At 38.3% G+C, this 20,342-nt stretch overlaps 2 protein-coding genes across 4 annotated transcripts in view; one reads left to right on the forward strand and one right to left on the reverse strand.

Moving 5' to 3' along the window:
- The window catches only part of JAG1 (jagged canonical Notch ligand 1), a 35,689-nt gene extending 22,293 nt beyond the window's left edge, over nt 1-13,396 (forward strand). The window contains exons 6-26 of one of the 2 annotated variants that reach the window (XM_085218936.1): nt 167-297; nt 601-720; nt 1,148-1,261; nt 1,786-1,899; nt 2,702-2,815; nt 3,213-3,259; nt 3,807-3,980; nt 4,516-4,666; nt 5,068-5,232; nt 5,766-5,879; nt 6,483-6,596; nt 6,719-6,832; nt 6,957-7,073; nt 7,591-7,618; nt 7,731-7,816; nt 8,601-8,714; nt 8,903-9,012; nt 9,097-9,333; nt 9,895-10,026; nt 10,551-10,701; nt 11,415-13,396. In XM_085218936.1, coding sequence (XP_085075062.1) covers nt 167-297; nt 601-720; nt 1,148-1,261; nt 1,786-1,899; nt 2,702-2,815; nt 3,213-3,259; nt 3,807-3,980; nt 4,516-4,666; nt 5,068-5,232; nt 5,766-5,879; nt 6,483-6,596; nt 6,719-6,832; nt 6,957-7,073; nt 7,591-7,618; nt 7,731-7,816; nt 8,601-8,714; nt 8,903-9,012; nt 9,097-9,333; nt 9,895-10,026; nt 10,551-10,701; nt 11,415-11,872 — 2,905 coding nt within the window. In that variant the 3' untranslated portion in view covers nt 11,873-13,396. Of the gene's footprint in view, nt 1-166; nt 298-600; nt 721-1,147; nt 1,262-1,785; nt 1,900-2,701; nt 2,816-3,212; nt 3,260-3,806; nt 3,981-4,515; nt 4,667-5,067; nt 5,233-5,765; nt 5,880-6,482; nt 6,597-6,718; nt 6,833-6,956; nt 7,074-7,590; nt 7,619-7,730; nt 7,817-8,600; nt 8,715-8,902; nt 9,013-9,096; nt 9,334-9,874; nt 10,027-10,550; nt 10,702-11,414 lie in introns of those variants that run through there. The other variant, XR_014881872.1, reaches the window with a different exon arrangement.
- Nucleotides 1-20,342, reverse strand: part of SLX4IP (SLX4 interacting protein) — a 120,150-nt gene that overhangs the window by 22,547 nt on the left and 77,261 nt on the right. Inside the window, exon 10 of one of the 2 annotated variants that reach the window (XM_085218957.1) lies at nt 16,399-20,147. The gene's annotated coding sequence lies outside the window, so the exon portion shown is untranslated. Of the gene's footprint in view, nt 1-16,398; nt 20,148-20,342 lie in introns of those variants that run through there. The other variant, XM_085218956.1, reaches the window with a different exon arrangement.

A 20,342-nucleotide genomic window follows, 5' to 3' on the forward strand; every position in this document is an offset into this window, starting at 1 on the left:
GCACATCCCCAGTCTTTCTCAAAGCCTTGGAGTTCTGCAGTCCTATCTATATGATTCTAAAGGGCTGGGGGAGAGGGAAGGTTATTCATTTATTTATTCCTGTTTGTTTCTTTTGTTCTGATATGTGTATATATATTTTATTTTTTTTTTTTTCTATTAAACAAAGGTGTCAGTATGGATGGCAAGGCCAGTACTGTGATAAGTGCATTCCACACCCAGGATGTGTCCATGGCACTTGCATTGAACCATGGCAATGCCTCTGTGAAACCAACTGGGGTGGTCAGCTCTGTGACAAAGGTATGCTAATCATACAGATAGCCAAGGGTAACACTTGAATTTTAACACTGGCAGACTTGCTCTCTCGATCGTGCGTGTGCTCTCTCCACAGTAAGCCTCCTGAAACGTGGGAGTTTTTGTCCTTTATCATCTTAGCTGTGCGTTCTCTGCTATTATGGCACTGTTAATATATGTGCTTTGCTTTGTCAAGTCCTACTTCTATGTGTGGGGGCATTCCATAAAGTCTCTAGAGTAAAGCACGGATCTGGTGATATTTCTGCTTTTTCAAACCATAGCTGTTCAACTGTCATCACCTCTTTGCAGATCTGAACTACTGTGGAACCCACCCACCCTGTTTGAATGGTGGTACCTGCAGCAACACTGGCCCTGATAAATACCAATGTTCCTGCCCTGAGGGCTACTCTGGACAGAACTGTGAAATTGGTGAGTGTGTGATGCAGCCCTTGAACTGCCACTGGTAGTTAATTATTTTGCTGTTTGGGGATTTTATGAGGTTGGGGAAGTCACTTTCTAGTGTTAGTCTTAATGTCAGGGCTGGCTATAAAGACCAGACTTGCATGTTCATGCTTCATCAGCTTGTATCTCTGAAAATCTGCCTTCTGCTCACCAGAGAGATCACTACAAGTTGCCTAGTTTGGCTCTGACTCAAACAGGTGCAAGTCAAGGTGTTGATAAGCATCATGGAAGATGACTTCCTAGTAGGTAGTACCTTTGATTCACAATTGGCTCAGCAGGACAATACATCAAATGCTGATGGATGTCCAGAGTAGAAGCGTGTAGCGGGAACAGTGGATGGCTTCTTGTGATGTTGCTGTAGTCTGTATCGTAATGTACTCCTGTCCTGGTGCAGCGGAGCATGCCTGCCTCTCTGATCCGTGCCACAATGGAGGAAGCTGCCTAGAAACGTCTACAGGATTTGAATGTGTGTGTGCACCTGGCTGGGCTGGACCGACTTGCACTGATAGTAAGTCCCTTCAACATTGTATTAAAATGTGCTAGCTTTCTCTTCTAGATTTGTCTTCCTAATACCTGATGGACATACAAGACAGCCTACTTAACATTTCCCAGCTTTAGCATTGGTCTTTACCAGCTATTTAATATTGTGGTGCTGAGGTTTTTGTTAAATGCAAGGGGAAAGAATGGCCAACAGTTCCTAGAGTGAAGTAGAATACACAGTATTTTGATAGCCTGCTGTCAAGTTGTTAAAATACTGGTTTGTATCAAAATCTGATTTCCACTTGTGTGTGGTTAGGAATGTAAGTCTCTTCCCTGAGTGCCTCTTTCTTACTATTATTTTTAAAACTTTTTTTTTTTTAAAGAGGCTTTTTCCCAAAATTTGAATGGACATAGAAATTTCAAGTAGAAGCCCTCTTGTCTCTCTGTTCCTCAGGGCAAATCCTAGTGACAACAACCATTCATCAAATTTATCATGTACTGACATTACCTGTTTGGTAACAGAGCTAAGCTTCTCCTTATTCTGTATTACAGATATTGATGATTGTTCTCCAAATCCATGTGGTCATGGAGGAACTTGCCAAGATCTAGTTGATGGATTTAAGTGTATTTGCCCACCTCAGTGGACTGGTAAAACATGCCAGCTAGGTAAGAACTCCCTTTCTCTTTATCCTTGTGTTGCTCCAGGTGTTGGGAGTGGCAGGGAAATGGAGGAAGGATCATAGTCCAGCAGGCAAGGGCAGTCATGCCCTTTACTTCAGGCGTGTTTACAGCACTGAAGCCTGTGGACATATTCTAGCATATTCAGAAAACTAGGTTGCAGTGTTGGCAGGATTGGGACCCAGGACACGTTCAAAGCATAGAATAACTGCTCCCGATGCATGCTAGCAGCTGAAGGAAATCATTGACTAAGCTAAACAAACAGACTATAGCTAAACTATAAATGAAGTGGGAAGGGTGTATCCCAATCCCACCCCCACATATATTTTTTCCTTCAGCCTGTGAGAAAGTTGCTGTATCTCTTCAGCCATGTCAACTCCTCCAGGCCAAGAAGTTCACAGCTGGGTTCCAAAATGTGGATGATCTCACGAAGAATGAGCTGTCTGCATTCTTTACACAACACACTAACTCCAGTGACCAGGCTGCAGCACTCCTTCGAAATTCTGAACTGAGATAGGGGGGAGGGAAAGTTGCTTTTAATGAGTAGCTAGGTAATTATCAAATAATTAGCATAGCCTGTACGTTCTAATTACAGAGAAATTGAAAGAGGCTTCAAAGACTGATGTTAGATTGACTTTTGTTCATTCAAGTAACGCTAATCCACACTGTATAAGTTCCTTAGATCTGAATGAGCTGCTGATTATTGCTATGAAAACAGAGCATAGACTTTTTTTTTTTCCCTCTTCCTACTCTACAAGCCCTGCATTTGGCCATTCACATTGTTTTTCAGATGCGAATGAATGTGAGGGCAAACCCTGTGTCAATGCCAACTCCTGCAGGAACCTGATTGGCAGCTACTATTGTGACTGCATTACTGGCTGGTCTGGCCACAACTGTGATATAAGTAAGCGTCTCTATCCTTGGGTTTCTTAAATTGTTTGTGTAAATGTATATATTCCTCTGAATTCTAAGCTCTGATTTAGACATCAGGCTGAGTCCCAGCAGCTGATGTTTTTAGAAAGGGAGTAGTTGGTGTGGAATGAAAATACACAATTTTATCAAACTCATTAGTCCATAACCTAGCTATATTCTGATAAAAATGAGTTAAACAATGATGTGAAGTTTTCCTGCTTCTACTAGAAGTATTGCAAGAGGTTCCCACCCATTATAATAACCTTATCTTAAGGAAGGCGTGCAGGAAACTTGACAGAAGGTTTATCTAGCTGCAGTTTTAAAAAGAATTGAACTCTGTTTCTACAGTAAATAGATTTTTGTTTGCTAACATACTAATTTTATTGCAGATATTAATGATTGTCGTGGGCAATGTCAGAATGGAGGATCCTGCCGGGTAAGCCATTCTTGTTTTACTTTGGTTTCCCAGATACTTGCAACAGTAACTGAAACATTTGAGTCTAAACACAAGTTGTGTAGAAAATAGCAATTAATTGGCATAAATTGTTGTTTCTTTGAGTTGGGAGGAAGGTTTGTTGTGTTATAGCATCTAGGGGTATATGTGTAGAACAATGAGGGCAGAAAAATGACTGCGCAAAAGGGTTCTTTCGCAACCAGTGTCACCAGTGAATGAGATGCTTGTGCAAACTATCCACTGTAAGTGTAGGTATTCCACTGTAAAATGTGGATCAATGTGTTCTACTCAAAACTACAAACACAAGCCTTTACTGGCTGTGTGTATAGATGCTTTGTCTTAATTCTTCTCCCTTCTCCTTCCCCTCCCTTCCAATTATTACTACCTAGTTTTAATTTGAGCTAGTATCTTATGTTGGTAATAGACAGCTTAGAGGATACATATTTTTTTTTATTCTTTTTGCCTTTAATAAAAATATTTAACGATAGAGGAAAGAAACATAACTTTAAATTTTCTTGTTTCTTCCCAGGACTTGGTTAATGGTTATCGGTGCATCTGTTCACCTGGCTACGCAGGAGATCACTGTGAGAAAGACATCAATGAATGTGCAAGTAACCCTTGCATGAATGGGGGTCACTGCCAGGATGAAATCAATGGATTCCAATGTCTGTGTCCTGCTGGTTTCTCAGGAAACCTCTGTCAGGTAAGAAGCATGGGTGAAAAGCAGGCCCTCAGCCAGTGGTGTTTCTACCAGCACTTTGGATCTGTACACTTGAATACCTTGCATCCAGTGAACCATAATATAAGTTGTACTTGATATCATTGTCAGTCTGCCAAGAAAGTGACTGATTAGTATATATCTTGTGGGGGAGGGGAGAAGAGCAGGGAAGGAGAAAGCAACAAAAAACCCTCATGGGCTGCTGAAGATTCTTTTTTGTTAAACAGACTGCAAGTGTTTGCATGTCGGGTTTTGTTGCATGCTAACTATTAACTTTCAGTGGCTGTTTAATATCAAGTGTGCTGTCAGTTGAAATAGCTGCAAGTCTAACTAAACTCTGTGTGTTATGAACAAGTCATTGAGGCAGTAGATAGAAAGGTCAGATTCCACAATGTCTGCCTGTCATACTGAAGGAAAACTATGATAAAACTTCAGTCTCACTCAGTCTTTCCCTTCCCTCAATGCCCCCCTCCCCCCACCTCCTTTTCCTTCCTCTTTCCTTTCTCTACACTGCTTACAGCTGGATATAGACTACTGTGAGCCAAATCCTTGCCAGAATGGTGCCCAGTGCTTCAATCTTGCTATGGACTATTTCTGTAACTGCCCTGAAGATTACGAAGGCAAGAACTGCTCCCACCTGAAAGATCACTGCCGCACAACTCCTTGTGAAGGTGAGCAAAAATGACTGAAAACTGTTTCTTCCTGTCCCTTACCAAAGCCAAAGTAATGTAGCTGCAATAGTATAACAAGCAGAGTCATTTTAATAAATAGCCTCTATTTCAATGAGAAGATGAGTAATATTTATAAATAGTAGCTGTTTAAAAGATAGCAAACGTCTTAAATAAGCCACTTTGGTTGAATATATTAGAGACTGGGAAGTGGGTCTGCAAAATTCAGGTAAGATGCTGTGATGATTTTTATGCATAAATGGTAGGTATAGGGCTTTTATTTTAAAGCTGTAAGCTTATGTATGTCTTTTAAAATTCCATCTCTGGAAATAAAAACGTTGCAATTAGCTTAAGAAATCAGATGGAATGGGCAACCCTCACTCAAGTCTCCTGTTTTTCTACAGTAATCGATAGCTGTACAGTGGCAGTGGCTTCTAACAGCACACCAGAAGGAGTTCGTTACATTTCTTCAAATGTCTGTGGTCCTCATGGAAAATGCAAGAGCCAAGCAGGTGGAAAATTCACGTGTGAATGCAACAAAGGATTCACTGGCACCTACTGTCATGAGAGTAAGAATTAAAAAAGATGTTTTACTGTTCCTTCTGTTTTTGGTTAACTGTTCCATCCTTTCCTCCAGATAGCTTGAAGGCTTCTTTTTTCTAACACAGTGAACCTTGGAACTGCATTAAGTTTTCATATCCTGGTTGGGTGAGGCAGATTGGAATTTGTTAGGCCTTGGGGAAAGTTCACAGTAATGAACTTTCTGGCCTTGAATTGTATATTTTTAAAAAACTTATGTATACAAGGTCTTAGGTATTTAATAGTGGGGTTTAACACGGATCTTAAAGGCTTCTGATTTCTTATTTTTATTTTTTAATGCTGAATTGCTGAGCAGTGGGTTCATTCCGTTTTCTTTGCACTGCTTTTGAGCTATTTCTCCTCTTGCTTATAACCCTTCTTCTCATAAGGAGCTTGGAAATGAAAGTAGCACCAAACAGCTTTCAGATAATTTCCAGTGGGTATACTTCTGGTTTGATTTCATGTGACTCTTATTTTTTTTTTTCTCCTTTGCCCTCTCTCTCCCTCTTCCAAACTATTGCAGATATCAATGACTGTGAGAGCAACCCCTGTAAAAATGGTGGCACTTGTATTGACGGTGTAAACTCCTACAAATGTATTTGTAGTGATGGATGGGAAGGAACATATTGTGAAACAAGTAAGTTAATTGTTCTTCAGCATGCAGTAAGATCTCTTGGAGGCATGACTGGTACTGTCTTTAAGATGACAGTGTCCAATGCCGATTTAACACAAATTTTGCTGCAATGACTGCAGAAGACAAGGTATCTTCTTTTTTCCTTAGTGATTCTCAGGCTTTTGAATCTAAACCCAAATTACCACTCCAGATTCTCCTACTGTTCAGTTTTTCACTCCGTGCTTTGGATAACTTCCTGAAAGAAAACCTTAGCTTATACTGTTTTAGGAAGGGCATATCCGTGTCACATTTGTGTTTTGTCAGCTTTGGGAACAGAAGAGGAGTGAACACTCCACTCCTATCCTCTGACCGATAGGGTAGTTTATATAATACACATTTTCATTTCTTGTTTACTGAAACAAAAAGAAAACAAACTGGTGGAACAGGGTGGAATATTCTTCCTATCTGTGTCAGTGCTTAAATCTTTAAAATACTGACTTAAGCATTTAATCCATGATTGAAACTCAGGCCAAAATTAAGGATGTAACAGGCACCTTTCAGGCATTAAGTGTTTACAGATTTGACAAACATTGCTTAGCTTGTTTTTCCTCTCCTTAATATATCTAGATATTAATGACTGCAGTAAAAACCCTTGCCACAATGGAGGAACTTGCCGAGACTTGGTCAATGACTTCTTCTGTGAATGTAAAAATGGGTGGAAAGGAAAAACTTGCCACTCTCGTAAGTTCAGCACTTCCAAAAATGTAATAGGAATGCTCTGTTTGGCTGCTTAAACTTGTTGTAACTATGAAGCACTAAGGAAGCACAGGCAATAAGATAAGAATACTTTGGGTTCTTTGTAGGTGACAGCCAGTGTGATGAGGCAACATGCAATAATGGAGGAACATGTTATGATGAGGGGGACACTTTCAAGTGCATGTGTCCTGCAGGATGGGAAGGAGCCACTTGTAATATAGGTAAATATCTTGCACAGTCATAAGGAAGCAGATGCAGCACTGAATCCGCGACCTCAGTTTTTCCTCTTGGCTCAGTTTTGATGGCTTTCTAACAACTTAGCAGTAAATCTTGTTTCTGTTACAGCAAGGAACAGCAGCTGCCTGCCAAATCCCTGTCACAATGGTGGTACCTGTGTAGTCAGTGGGGATTCTTTCACTTGTGTCTGCAAGGAGGGCTGGGAAGGACCCACATGTACTCAGAGTAAGTCATCTCTGCTTGAACTTTTCCAGAGTGTTGCATGATGAGAATATTAGCTCATCCTGTCGCTCTTGGAGTTGAGATTGAAACCAGAAGGGAAAGCTTGTTTGATGTAGGTTTTAGCATCACCTGAATCTTTGTTTTTAATGACTTCATGTGATAGAGCCTTGACCTGGGCATGAGAAAGTTGCAAATGAGCTAAGTGGAGACAGATGTTGTCTTGTTTTCTCCTGCATTCTTTTTCTACCAGCAGCTCTGTCTGCTTCCACTTTTTTTTTTTTTTTCCCCCCGTTAGATTCTTTTACAACAATCTCTTCCTGTGTACATGTGTTCCACAATGTAGCTAACAAATTTTGTAGTGGAAGCCTGGAATCAATTTAGTAGAGAATTTCAGCATATTTTTCTTAAAAGTTGAGCTATGTGTAATTTGGGAACTAGGGGAAGTTCAATTATTCTTTACTAACAGCAGAGTTGTATTAGCCAGTCTGCATGTTTAACATTGTCTGTCTTCACTTTACAGACACAAATGACTGCAGTCCTCATCCTTGGTAAGTTTAATGTTTATCTTTTATCCTTTTTTGTTGTTACTGTTGTCTTAAAATTCTAGATTTTATTTATTTGTAGCAGTTTCATAATATGCATAATGACTTTTCTTCATAGTTACAACAGTGGTACTTGTGTGGATGGAGACAACTGGTACCGCTGTGAGTGCGCTCCAGGCTTCGCAGGTCCTGACTGTAGGATCAGTAAGTGTTTCAATGGCACTTAGCTTGATTTTTCTTGTCTTGTTTGAATCTTGTAGCGTGACAATCAACTTAACTGAGTTAAGTGGTAGATTAGATTTCTGATAGATGTCCTGTGTCTTCTACACCTAGATCCAGATTTGTAGCGGATGTGGGGAAGGACAGGAATTACACTGAAAATGAAAGAAATGTTAAAGCCTATTCAGCTGAAGCTGAAACCTCTTGGATCAGCTACGTGGGCAAAAAGCCCTTCGATATGGTCTCTCCAGTTAGCAATATGTTTACATGCCATGAGTTAGTTTGATGCGAAAGGGTGCCAGCCAAAAACGTTATCAATGAATAATCCACCTACACATCCTCAGGTGATGTATGTACTTCCCTGTAATTTAATAGTAATTACAGGTAGGAGGACGCTGACACCTTTTACTCTTAATAACAACCATGGAAATAGATGTTTCATAGTAGCAATACAACTGGAAAGGGGTTTAACATTGTTATAGGTTGAAGAATTAAGTAGGTGAACAAAACTGAACTATGTCAAAGAACAGGAAGCATCTTTGTGTGAGAAGGAATGTGTCCTTGCCCTTGAAAAGCTTTAAGTAGCTATAGGGGTCAAGTTTTGGTCTTTGTTAGTGCCACACAGCAGAGACTTCAAAGAACTTGCTCCAAGATAGTGCTGGTGCTGCTAATAAGAATCTATCCCTGGGTAGACACTAGAGAGTAAACAAAGCTCCAGTAGGCAAATGCCTCATGGTTTTTTTTGTTTGTTTGTTTTCCCCTGTCATAGACATCAACGAATGTCAGTCTTCACCCTGTGCCTTTGGGGCTACTTGCATAGATGAAATTAATGGATACCGTTGCATTTGTCCACCGGGTCGCAGTGGTCCAGGATGCCAGGAAGGTACTGTAGGATATCGTAGCTGGTCGTACTACTTGTAGGTGGAACTGCATGTTAATGGGTTGGCAGTTGTATGTGTGAGGAACAATAGGTATTTTAAAGCAAGTATCAAGTATCTTGTCACTGAGTTTAGGAACTTCAGTGTTTTTCAAACTTTTTTTAATTTTTAATTCTATTAAATCTGTCTTTAGTTACAGGGAGGCCTTGCTTTACCAGTATTCGAGTAATGCCAGACGGTGCTAAATGGGATGATGACTGTAATACTTGTCAGTGTTTGAATGGAAAAGTCACCTGTTCTAAGGTACATCTTTGTGTTCTTGGTTGTTGTACTTTCATCTTTTCTGTAGCCAGTGGTTACCTTATAGTGGTATTTGTTCTCTTCTAGGTTTGGTGTGGTCCTCGACCTTGTGTAATACATGCCAAAGGTCATAACGAATGCCCAGCTGGACATGCTTGTGTTCCTGTTAAAGAAGACCATTGTTTCACTCACCCTTGTACTGCAGTGGGTGAATGCTGGCCTTCTAATCAACAACCTGTGAAGACCAAATGCAATTCTGATTCTTATTACCAAGATAACTGTGCCAACATCACCTTCACCTTTAATAAGGAAATGATGGCACCAGTAAGTAGCAGAATGTGACTCAATATGCTGTGGCACACACATACAGAGCATGAAACAACATACTTAACCATACTGTAAAAGTACAGAAAAAGCTGATGCTCCTTCATTACCAAAAAAAAACCAGAAAATATGGAAGGTCGATACAGATTTCAACCCTATATGTTTTTGCATTCAGACAGGAATGAAAGCTGGTTTGGAAGGAATTTTACACCCTCCCTTCCCCCTGCTTTAGAACTTTTATTTAAGGGCAAACTCTCCCTTCTGCCTTGATGTAAGAGTGTGTATGTGTGTATTTTATTATATATAATTATATTCTATAAATGCATATATATATATGTTTACATATATGTATATATAAAATAAAACCATTTGCTTAAGATTTGTATAAGAAAATATATATAACATATCTAAATCATATATATCTAAATCATATATATGATCTATATACACATAAAATACATATGCATAAACATAATACATATATTTATATAAATATTTTTGTGTGTATTTATGTGCATATATATATTTAAAAAACAAAAAGCTTTTCTTTATCTCTTCCAGGGCCTTACCACGGAGCACATTTGCAGTGAATTGAGGAATCTGAATATCTTGAAGAATGTTTCTGTTGAATATTCCATCTATATTACCTGTGAGCCTTCACACTTGGCAAATAATGAAATACATGTTGCTATTGTAAGTATTCCTGGAACATTTCTAAATGTCTTAGTAGTTAATCGCTTGGATATATGTGTAACATGTGGATTTCATAAAAATCGTAATTCATGGCTTTGTCAGCACTTCTTATGGTTTAGTTTTCATCCCAGTCCTCTTTTAAAGACAGGGAAGAAATCTTGGTTACATGTGCATATCTGAAAGCTATCATCTGGCAGCAACTGTAATAGGGCAGTAAACCATTTTCTATTATACTCTCTTGAGCACTGTTCGTTTGTTTTGTTCATGTTAAAGATAATGGGGACTGAAGTTCTGCAATATTATTTTCTTCCTGTAATTGGGATTTTTGTTTTTTTTTCCTGTTTTTTAATTTGGTTTGGTTTAGTTTTTGCTGTGGTTGTTTTTTTTTTTTTTTTTTTTTTTTTTTTTTTTTTTTTTTAAGTATGAAAAGTACTAAGAGCCTTAGCTGATTGTGAAAGTTTATAGATAACAGATTACCCATACATCTGATCTGGCATTTGGTATTAATTGTGTGACTTCTTTAGTCTGCTGAAGATATAGGGGAAGATGAAAACCCAATCAAAGAAATCACAGATAAGATTATTGACCTTGTCAGTAAGCGTGATGGAAACAACACACTAATTGCTGCAGTTGCAGAAGTCAGAGTACAAAGACGACCAGTTAAAAACAAAACAGGTAAGTTTTTTCCTGCCTCCGAGTGACTTGCATGCTTTTTATGTCTAGTAAAGACTTTCAAAGCAGGTGGAGCTTTTCTTACTTTTGAATCTATAGCAACTGTGAGAATCTCTGCCTGTTGGCCCTGTAACTGGGAGCAAGAAAATTTTGCACCAGGATCTTGCTATTTGGAATAATAATATAAAGTGTTCTGCAAATGCTCTAGGCAAGTGACCTACCCTCTTAAAAGGGCTGCTCCTTTCTACATAAAAGTAAGAGAGCTAGCTAGTTCTGAGAGCTTTCATGTAGTTTATGTGATGACACCATTGTCCAGATGCAATGAATTAAATATTAAGGTCAAAAGAGTCCAATTAGCTTTCTGCATAGCACCAGGAATGCACGGGCATCTTATGGCCAGCCACAAGTGGAGAGGGAAATGACTTTGGTGGGAATGTAACCAATTGCCCCCAAGCCAAGGGAGCCCTGGCAGGGCAGCTTGCAGTAGTGATGCCTGTGATGACAAGGAATACGTCTTCCATGAGGGGGCTGTTAGTTTAATATTCTAACTACTAGCTCACTTAAAGCATTCTGTATTCTAAAAGAGCTATGATTATCCTCACATTATTGTCTGGACCCCAGTGCATAAATGAGGTATAAAAACTGAGATCATCCTTTGTGGAAAGCATTGACTGGAACACTTTGTAGCAGGGGTTAACTGGTCTCATCTCTTCCAGATTTCTTGGTGCCATTACTGAGCTCAGTCTTAACAGTAGCCTGGATCTGTTGCCTGGTAACCGTTTTCTATTGGTGCATTCAAAAGCGCAGAAAGCAGAGCAGCCATACTCACACAGCATCTGATGACAACACCACCAACAACGTAAGGGAGCAGCTAAATCAAATAAAAAACCCCATAGAGAAACATGGAGCAAATACTGTTCCAATTAAAGACTATGAAAACAAAAACTCTAAAATCGCCAAAATAAGGACGCACAATTCAGAAGTGGAGGAAGATGACATGGACAAACACCAGCAAAAGGCCCGGTTTGCCAAGCAGCCAGCATATACTTTGGTAGACAGAGATGAAAAGCCACCCAACAGCACACCCACAAAACACCCAAACTGGACAAATAAACAGGACAACAGAGACTTGGAAAGTGCACAAAGTTTAAATAGAATGGAGTACATTGTATAGCAGACAGTTGGGTGCTGCCGTGCAGGGCCTTTAAATATCATTATAAAGGCACTCAAGAGCTTGTAGTTCTTAAACTGTTGTGTAATATTTGAGTCTAAGGCTATTATTTACTTAGAGTCCCTCTGTTAATTTAAGTTTTGACAAGCTGGCTTACACTGGCAATGATAGTTGCTGTGGTTGGCTGGAATACCAAGTGCTGCATTTCACATCTATGCAAAACTAGTCAAAAGTGCCCTAATGTAAATTCAGCTGTAGCTGATACATCATGGAAATGTTTCATAAGGTATTACAGAGCCTTATTACTCTTCCTTAGCGTTAATTTTTTTTCTGCCAGATGTCCCAATTTATACAGTTTCTTTAGAATAATGCATTTTATTTATATTTATTGAATCTGAGTTTTTTGTATATTGGTTTTATGGTGACGTACAACTAGTTCTGTATTTGAAAGTGCCTTTGCAGCTCGGAACCACAGCAACTATCAAAAATAAGTTTATTATTTATTTTTTTATTGTATTTTTGTTGGGGGAGGGTGGGGGGAACTTGTCAGCAGTTGCTGGTAAATGAAGAATTTAAAGAGGAAAATGTGTCAAAAATAGAAGTTTGTATAGATATGTAAATAATTCTTTTTTATTAATCACTGTGTATATTTGATTTATTAACTTAATAATCAAGAGCCTTAAAATATCATTCCTTTTTATTTATATGTATGTGTTTAGAGTTGAAGGTTTTTGATAGCATTGTAAGCTTGTGGCTTCTTCATTTTGAATTTATTTTCTTGTTACATGTTGCCTATATGCCAAAACTAAGGTGTTCTAAAATAGTTTATTTTTAATAGGACGGGCTTTCATGCCTTGATGCTGGTTTTTGTACAATGTCAAATGTTTGAAACACCTTCCATAGTATCACTTTAAGACTATTTGTAAGTACTGACTGAGGCAGTTTAGATAATTAGACTAGAAAATTTTTTTTGCTGCTTTAGACTTGAAACCGAGTGACAGGCAGATAATCTGCTAAGAAGCAGTTTAAGGGAACAAAACTGAGCTATTACTTTATGTAGATGAAATGTGAGTGGTTGCATGTAATTAAAATATCAAATTAGCGTGTGAAGTTGGAAACACAGCAATCTTATTTTGTAAATTCTGATTTATTTTTTTTCTCACCATGAATATGTAATACTGAACCACTTGTAGATTTGAATTTTTTTGTAATCTACTGCATTTAGGGAGTATTCTAATAAGCTAGTTGTTGAATACTTGAACAGTAGAATGTCCAGTAAGATCACTGTGTAGGTTTGCCATAGATTACACTGCCCGCCTTAACAAGTGAGGAAATCAAAGTGCTATTACAATGTTTAAGATCAAAAGGCTTATAAACATACTAATCTCAGTGGTTAACCATTGAGATCATGAAGATACCTTGTATTGTGATATTAGTGTTATATGAAAATGCATCTTTGATGTGTTGTTCCTGGCAATAAATCTTGAAAAGTAATATTTATTAAATTTTTTGTATGAAAACATAAAATAGCGTGGAGATTATTGAGCTCGGAAGCGCTCCCAACTGGTTAGTTGTGCTACAACAGTGGCAAGTGATGGCTTACGTTTTTAAGACCTGATGCTGATTTTGGTGAAGTCTAGCTTTTTGTTAGATGATTACATGTTTCTGTCTGGCTTTCATTCAAATTGAAGGGGTTCAAAAGCAACCTGTCCCTTGTTCTTGATGTCTTTTGGCTAATGTACCTCTGTGTCCTTTTGAAAAGAGAATGACAATGTGACTGGAATTGTGCAACTAGTTTACTTTGCATGGACCAATGAACTACCACCAGCTGGTAACCAAATCTAAGTAGCTAGGCAAGATACAAACTGCTGACCTGGATGGGAAAGGAGCCATAGATTATACTGATGCCTAATGAGCAAAAAAATGCTTTATAAAGCATAAAATAAACTCTTAGAATACTCTGAAATGGCTCAGTGCTTAACTAATGCAGCCCCTCCTGGCTTTGAGGGGCTGGGTGTGCAACTACTGGTCAGTTGTGCTCTTTATTTTAGCACGTTTCCCAATGAAGCTGTAACTTCGGTTTGCTAAAGCTGACAGAAACATTAAGTAACAAACTCAGCTGACAAATAATATGAAAGAGGTTCGTATTCCTTCTTGTACTTCATCTTAAGCCACTCCATGCAAGAATTGAAAAATAATAGGCTTTTTCTTTCGTATTTGTTTGTAATAAATGTAGATAGCTTATATAAAGATTGTTACAATATAAACACTTGAAAATAATCTGAGCACAAGACATACTGTTCTGTACTGTCTTTATCACCATTTGAAAAAAAAGATAAAATCTCTTTCTTTAGTGTTACTTTTTTTTTTTTTTAAAGCGTATTTTAAGATGAGATTTCTAACTTGTTGCTACACAATACTTTGAAAGGGCTACTGCTCTTAGTGTTCCCAATTGCATGTCACGTAGCTGAAGTACCAGGGAATCACCAGTTTACTGCTTGCTGAAGGAAAAATTGACAAGATTAACTTCATCTATCCACTTCAATAATACTTCAACGAATTCCATAAGTATTCTTTTTCCTCTGTTCCTAAATTTCTACACTTGGCAATAAAGCAAAGAAGTTGCATCTAAAATAGCCTCTTAATGGAATCCTCCACCTGGCTTAGAGGCACAGTGAGGCTATCAACTGAATTGTTTTCTGTACTATAACATTGAATTAACAATCTTCCTCTAGTCTACACTTCACAGAGGTCTCAACTTCAACAATGCAAAGCCAGCTACTGCTTCTAAATCACATAAACATTTACACTTGAATTTGAAGGAATAAAACTGAGGCAGCCTTCTATTAGGCAAAATTAAAAAAAAAAAAAAAAAAAAAAGAAAAGAAAAACCAGAATACCAGGACTTCTGCTAGTCATGGGAACGTGTCTGTGACATGCTACTTCAAAGCCTGCTGAGGCAAATTCTAATTAGACTTAATCATCTAACACAGTGCCAATGCTATTTAGATCTCCAAAGACAGCATAAAGAAAAATGTTGAGCATAGTATTAATTTGTTTTTATGTATTTTTTCCAGGGCAACAAAGCACTGTGTTGACCATGCGGAGGTTTGTTACGGCACTGATTTCCTGTGTAATTCATCATAACCTGATGGCCTTACAAAATCAGAGTGGTAAAAGTTATGTTATATCCTTGTATCTCAGTGGTATCTTCAAGGTTACTTTACGCTGGAGAATTTACAAAAAAAAGCAGTCTTCCAAAGCCCAGAACTACTCCCCAGTGGAGGGTTGATAAACAGAATGTTTTCTATGGGGATGAAAATAAATAGAAACATGAACAGTGAAGGCTTTCCCATTAGAATATCAAGGCATGTTTACATCTATGGAAACTGTTCATTCATGGTTTACTACTCTGGGAAGATGCATTCTGTTTAGTCATGAGAAGTCTCCTGCTGCTAGTGTGTTTGGATTTCTATTTATCTAAGAATGAAAAATGTGTGCTTCCTGAGCTGCCATTTAAACATATTTTTAAAGTTCATAAGTTACTCCTTTTTGCTCCACCAGTTCTGCTATTCCTGTGGTTAACTGAGCCCATCAAATCTGGGTTTGGTTCAACCTGAACTGAACAGAGCCACATCAAAGTCACTGCACCTCCACGTGGAAAGGGCCCACCTTACATGGAGGTGACTAGCAAAAAAGCTGCTGACCATGCATATTACATCAGCCTGACAATAAATTCATGTCATTGGGTGAAAGATAGCCTTGGGAATGGCTATTTGTGTTGTTAATACAAGCAAATGACAGCCAGACTTATTACATAAGTAATACAAACCAGTTCAGAGCATAAATACGAAACTAGCAACCCTCAAGCTATTTTCACAGATAAAAATATTTTTCTCTTTATAGCAATACTTGTTCTTGCACCAATGGACACCTCTCCATGGCAAGAGTTAATGCTATTAATCAGTTCCCTGGCAAGCTAGAAAACGTACATGGTTACTTTTTCCTTTGCTCCTTGAAGGCTGCATGATGCAGCTAGTCATCTGCTATCCCCAGTGTGCCTGCTCCAGCCTTCATCCTCTAGCTTGGATTGCAGCCCTTGGGCTTTGCAGAGTTCCCCCGGAACAAGTCACAAGGCAAAAGCAATTTTTATATTTGTGTCTGCAAAGAAGATGAGAAGTTCTGACAAGGGAAGTACCAAATTCAGCCTTTTCCTCCCCAGATGATGGAAGTGATTGCATAAGCTCCTCCTCCCTTTCTAAAAGAAGCAAGATACTAACAGATGTTTGATATTCAAGAATTTTTCAGCTTCTCCTTTTGCAGTATTAACACCAGTGGTCATCATGACTACTGTTTACAGAGTCTGTTTTTAAAGGCTAGCTATTTTTCCCCTTGGTTTAGGAATACAAAACCAAACAGAAAAATAGCTGTGCTGAATGTGATTAATTCCAATTCTTGGACGTGGAGGAGAAAACAGTTGAAGGCTGTGAGCAGTCTGCTGGCCATTGGATGGTTGGCAGATGGCTTACCGAGCACTGGGGCAGCCATGGAGCGTTGCGGTATCAGACAGGCGTCAGACCAGAGTTCCAGCCCACAGCTTCCAGCCAGCTCCTTCTCTGTGATGTGCAAATTGTTCCAACCAGTTTCTCTACGGGGTGGAGGAATAAACTTCTATTCTTTTCATTCTGGTGTTATGAGATCATATGAATATTAAAAAAGGGCACGCACATCTCTCAAATTATAGCTCTAGACCCTTTTCCTTAAAGATTTGGTGCATAATCAAAAAGACAATTATTCTGGCTGAAAATAAAGCAGTTCCAAAGCTAGATTACCAATTCCTGCTGCTGAGGTAGTAACTGAAGGAGTTGTCTCAGCTCTACTAAAGGATGTACCTGGCAAAATATGAGCAGATCAGTGAATTTCTCATTCACAAAAAGGATACTGCTACCTCTCACAGCAATGAATTCTCGACTCTGGAATAACTAAAACATGTGGTAAAGGAGTTAGGATGTTGGAGGCTATTTCCTTGGACAAATTCCAGGTTATAGCTGAAATGCCCTAGGGCACAGCATCATTTTCACAACTATTATACAAATTCTTAGCATAAGCCAATGCTGAACAAAAAGTCCCAATCTAAAAATGTCACCCTTCTTTCCATTGTGGAAGGGACAAGGTCACACACTACCAGGTTCCATGGAAGTTATCTGGAATAAAGAAGTGAGCAAGAAGGGAGAACTGTATTAAGAAATAGATGAACAAGTTGATGAAAGAGGAGTTGATGAGCTCCTTAACCAACATGCATTACCATGAAGAAACTGCTTGCTCTCAACCATCAAAATAAGCATATTCATATTCCTCTCAAGTTCAGCAGCAGAACACCTTGATATCCCTTTGATGAAAGGCTCAATGTGCTGCTGTTTCCCCAGTGCCCAATTTTTCCTTCACATAGTTTTCTGGATACTACTTAATGTTTATTAGAGTAGAAAAAAGCAGAATGCAAAGTGAGGAGTGCCTTGTATTAAAGCTAATTTCTGAGGCCAAGCCACATTTTCCACTGCTGCTCAAAGACTCTTGATACTATTAAGTGCTTGCTTATTAAGTGTTTGCTCAAGCTTGCATTAGAGTGCTTTAATACTGCAGGAGACATTTAATAGGTACTGATACAGACAATGAGATAACTACTGTTAACATGAACAACATGGATATTCTAGTTACATTTTACATCATTCTTATTTCAACTGCTTCTCAATGCAAACAAAAAGTTATTTCCTCTATTTTTCCTTAAAAAAGATCAACTTTCCCTTCAAAAGCCAATGAGATGATGATGTAAAAATGCCAATTAAAACCCAAAAAATGTGACCCACATGCAGAGCTGTGAGAGGGAAGGAAGTTTACACTGATAAAATAAATGTTCCAGCAAGTTTATCTAACACCTCACTCAGACAAAATATTTTGTAGTAAAGAAAGGTTTTGTTCTTAAAATTTTCTTTTTCTGTTAGAAACAAGTGTTCTTGATATTCTTCAAGTCAAGTGTTACACTGAAATGTGACAATGAACTGGTAATAACATACTTGTATAAGCTGTAGAACCTGGTATGCAGAACTACAATTTGACAATCATCAGAACTAGCACAATGCCTATCACCCAAATAGAAGTGTTCTACTAGCTGAAAACTCTCCTACGGGGATCAGCGCTGGGCAAACGATATTTTACATCAGCTGCTTCCTTTTAATATATAAATATGTAAAAGGCTGGCCTAGCCTTTGATGTATGTTTAAATACACAGGTTCACTACACAAATATTTTAACTGCTTCTTTGTAACACATACTGGAAATGATAGTCTGCACACATTAGTTTGGCTGGGAAAGGACTGCCTCGCTATCAGCAAACAGCACAGACCAAATTAAGCAGACCACGGCTTTAGCCAGTCAGCTCCTCAGACCTATACATATTTCAGAGAAGTTCATAGAAGCACTGAAGAAAAAACAAACATAAAAAACAAACCCAGAAGAAAAAAATGAAGACATTATTTCTGTGCTTCAATGGAAGCTTCAGAATAGAATAGAGCCTTAAATATTTAATATCTTTAATAAAAAGGCATGCTAACTCTGCTGTGTAGCAAATTTGTAATAGCAAGCCTGGGCCAAGACTTGAAAGCTGCTCTTTTTCTCTTACTGAGGCTCAGTTTCCAGCAGGCTTTTTTTTTTCTCCTGATCCTAACCATGACTTGGAAACCAGGTTAGCATTTCTAGAGTATGCCAGACCACACACATCTGTCAGTCATCTGGATGCAGGTGGACTGCAGATAAAGAAAAAACACAAGGCTCAGGAGAAGAACCTCGGGGTTAAAGCAGACAGATAACAGAGGCATATGCTAACAATACAGTTCAGGTATCACATTAAATCCTCCATTGCATTTGCAAAAGGGAAACTTTTACAGTAGTCCTAATGCACAAGGAGAAGAAAGAACAATTCTGAGTGGTAGCACCATCTAAAATCCAGAAATGACAATATTGAAACTTTTTCCCTAAAATGCCCTGCATTTCTGAAAGGATGCAAGAAATAGCTTTTCAAATTAACTTCTAAATACACATCTAAAAAGCAGTGGTCTCACAAACAAGCCTAGGAACCTAACAAGCCACCAATTACAGTTCACTGTAAAGTTCACTGTAATTGTTCTGAGCCTGTAAGCTCAAACATTTTTAAACAATCTAGTCCTACGTTTCTTAATTTTACAAGATCACTATTTTAAACAGATGTTCTCATGTTATCAGTAAGGTGATGGGAAACAGTACTCTAAGTAACAAAACAAAATATCCTAAAAGCAAAATCAACTACTCTCAGCTGCAGAAAAAGCAATAATTTTATCTGCCCATACAAATGTATGACAGTCATTTTTAAGGGTGCATGCAGATATGTTACTCGGTTACAAGTAAAACTAATCTGTAATTATAAGGCCAAACTAGTAAGAATACTAATATTCACTGATACAAGACACACATGGTAAAGTGTTATCTTGCGTCATACTTGATTCTAATACTTGAATTAAGTTCTTTTGAAGAAGAGAAGTGCAAGAGGAGGGGAAGCTTCTGATTCCAAAGCTATTAGTAGTAGTTTGGGGCATACTTGCTCCAGTTTGCGCACAGTTCTCACAGAAACAATCAGTGTGTTTGCCACTTTGGGAAAGCCATCGTAACACCTCTTTGCTAAGCACAACAAAACAAAAACAAATATCAAAAACAAATAAACAAAAAACCTGAAGTAAATTTGCCAACTCAACATGTGTCTGTTCTTACATAATAATATTCTAATAGTTCATCTCCTATAGTTACCTGTTATAAGCAAGAGTATAATGGAAAATTCAAAAGCATCCAGATAAAAAGCATGGTAGAAATAATGGGAATGTAAAACAGCAGACTAGAATATACGCTTGTACCATTTGTTATCAGATTATTCACTGTTAGGTCTTAAATAAACCATCTAGAAAATGGCTGAGATCTTAATATAAACAATTGAGCAATTCTGTTTTACTTACTTTTATTTCTCTGAAACTTAACTAGATGTCCTTATACTCTTTATATCTCTTCCAAGTCCTTACTAGCAGAGTCTCCAGCCCATACAAAAGTGCAGTAAACATACCTCAGGATATTATTCCAAACCCAGGTTCATTTGCAGCCTCCCTTTTGCTTGTTACTTGGAAAGACCTTTCTGCATAGCCTGAAGATTGGCAGCATTAGCAACCTTATTGCAAAGCATTGTGAGTAACACGTAAACAGGCTGAAAGAGAAAAAAAGAATATGTATTCTAGCAGGCATGCAGAATCTTTTTCATTTACAGCAAAAGCAGAAGTTTTTTATAATAGCAATGATGCTGCTCAACTATCAGTGCTTTGCTGACAGTTGCTGAGTTATTGACTCTAACACTACACACCAATTCCAGTGCTATGGATGTGGATCTCCCCATGAATCTAGA

Source organism: Meleagris gallopavo, chromosome 2 (genome assembly GCF_905368555.1).
Source record: "Meleagris gallopavo chromosome 2, MGAL_WU_HG_1.1, whole genome shotgun sequence".
NCBI lineage: Eukaryota > Metazoa > Chordata > Aves > Galliformes > Phasianidae > Meleagris > Meleagris gallopavo.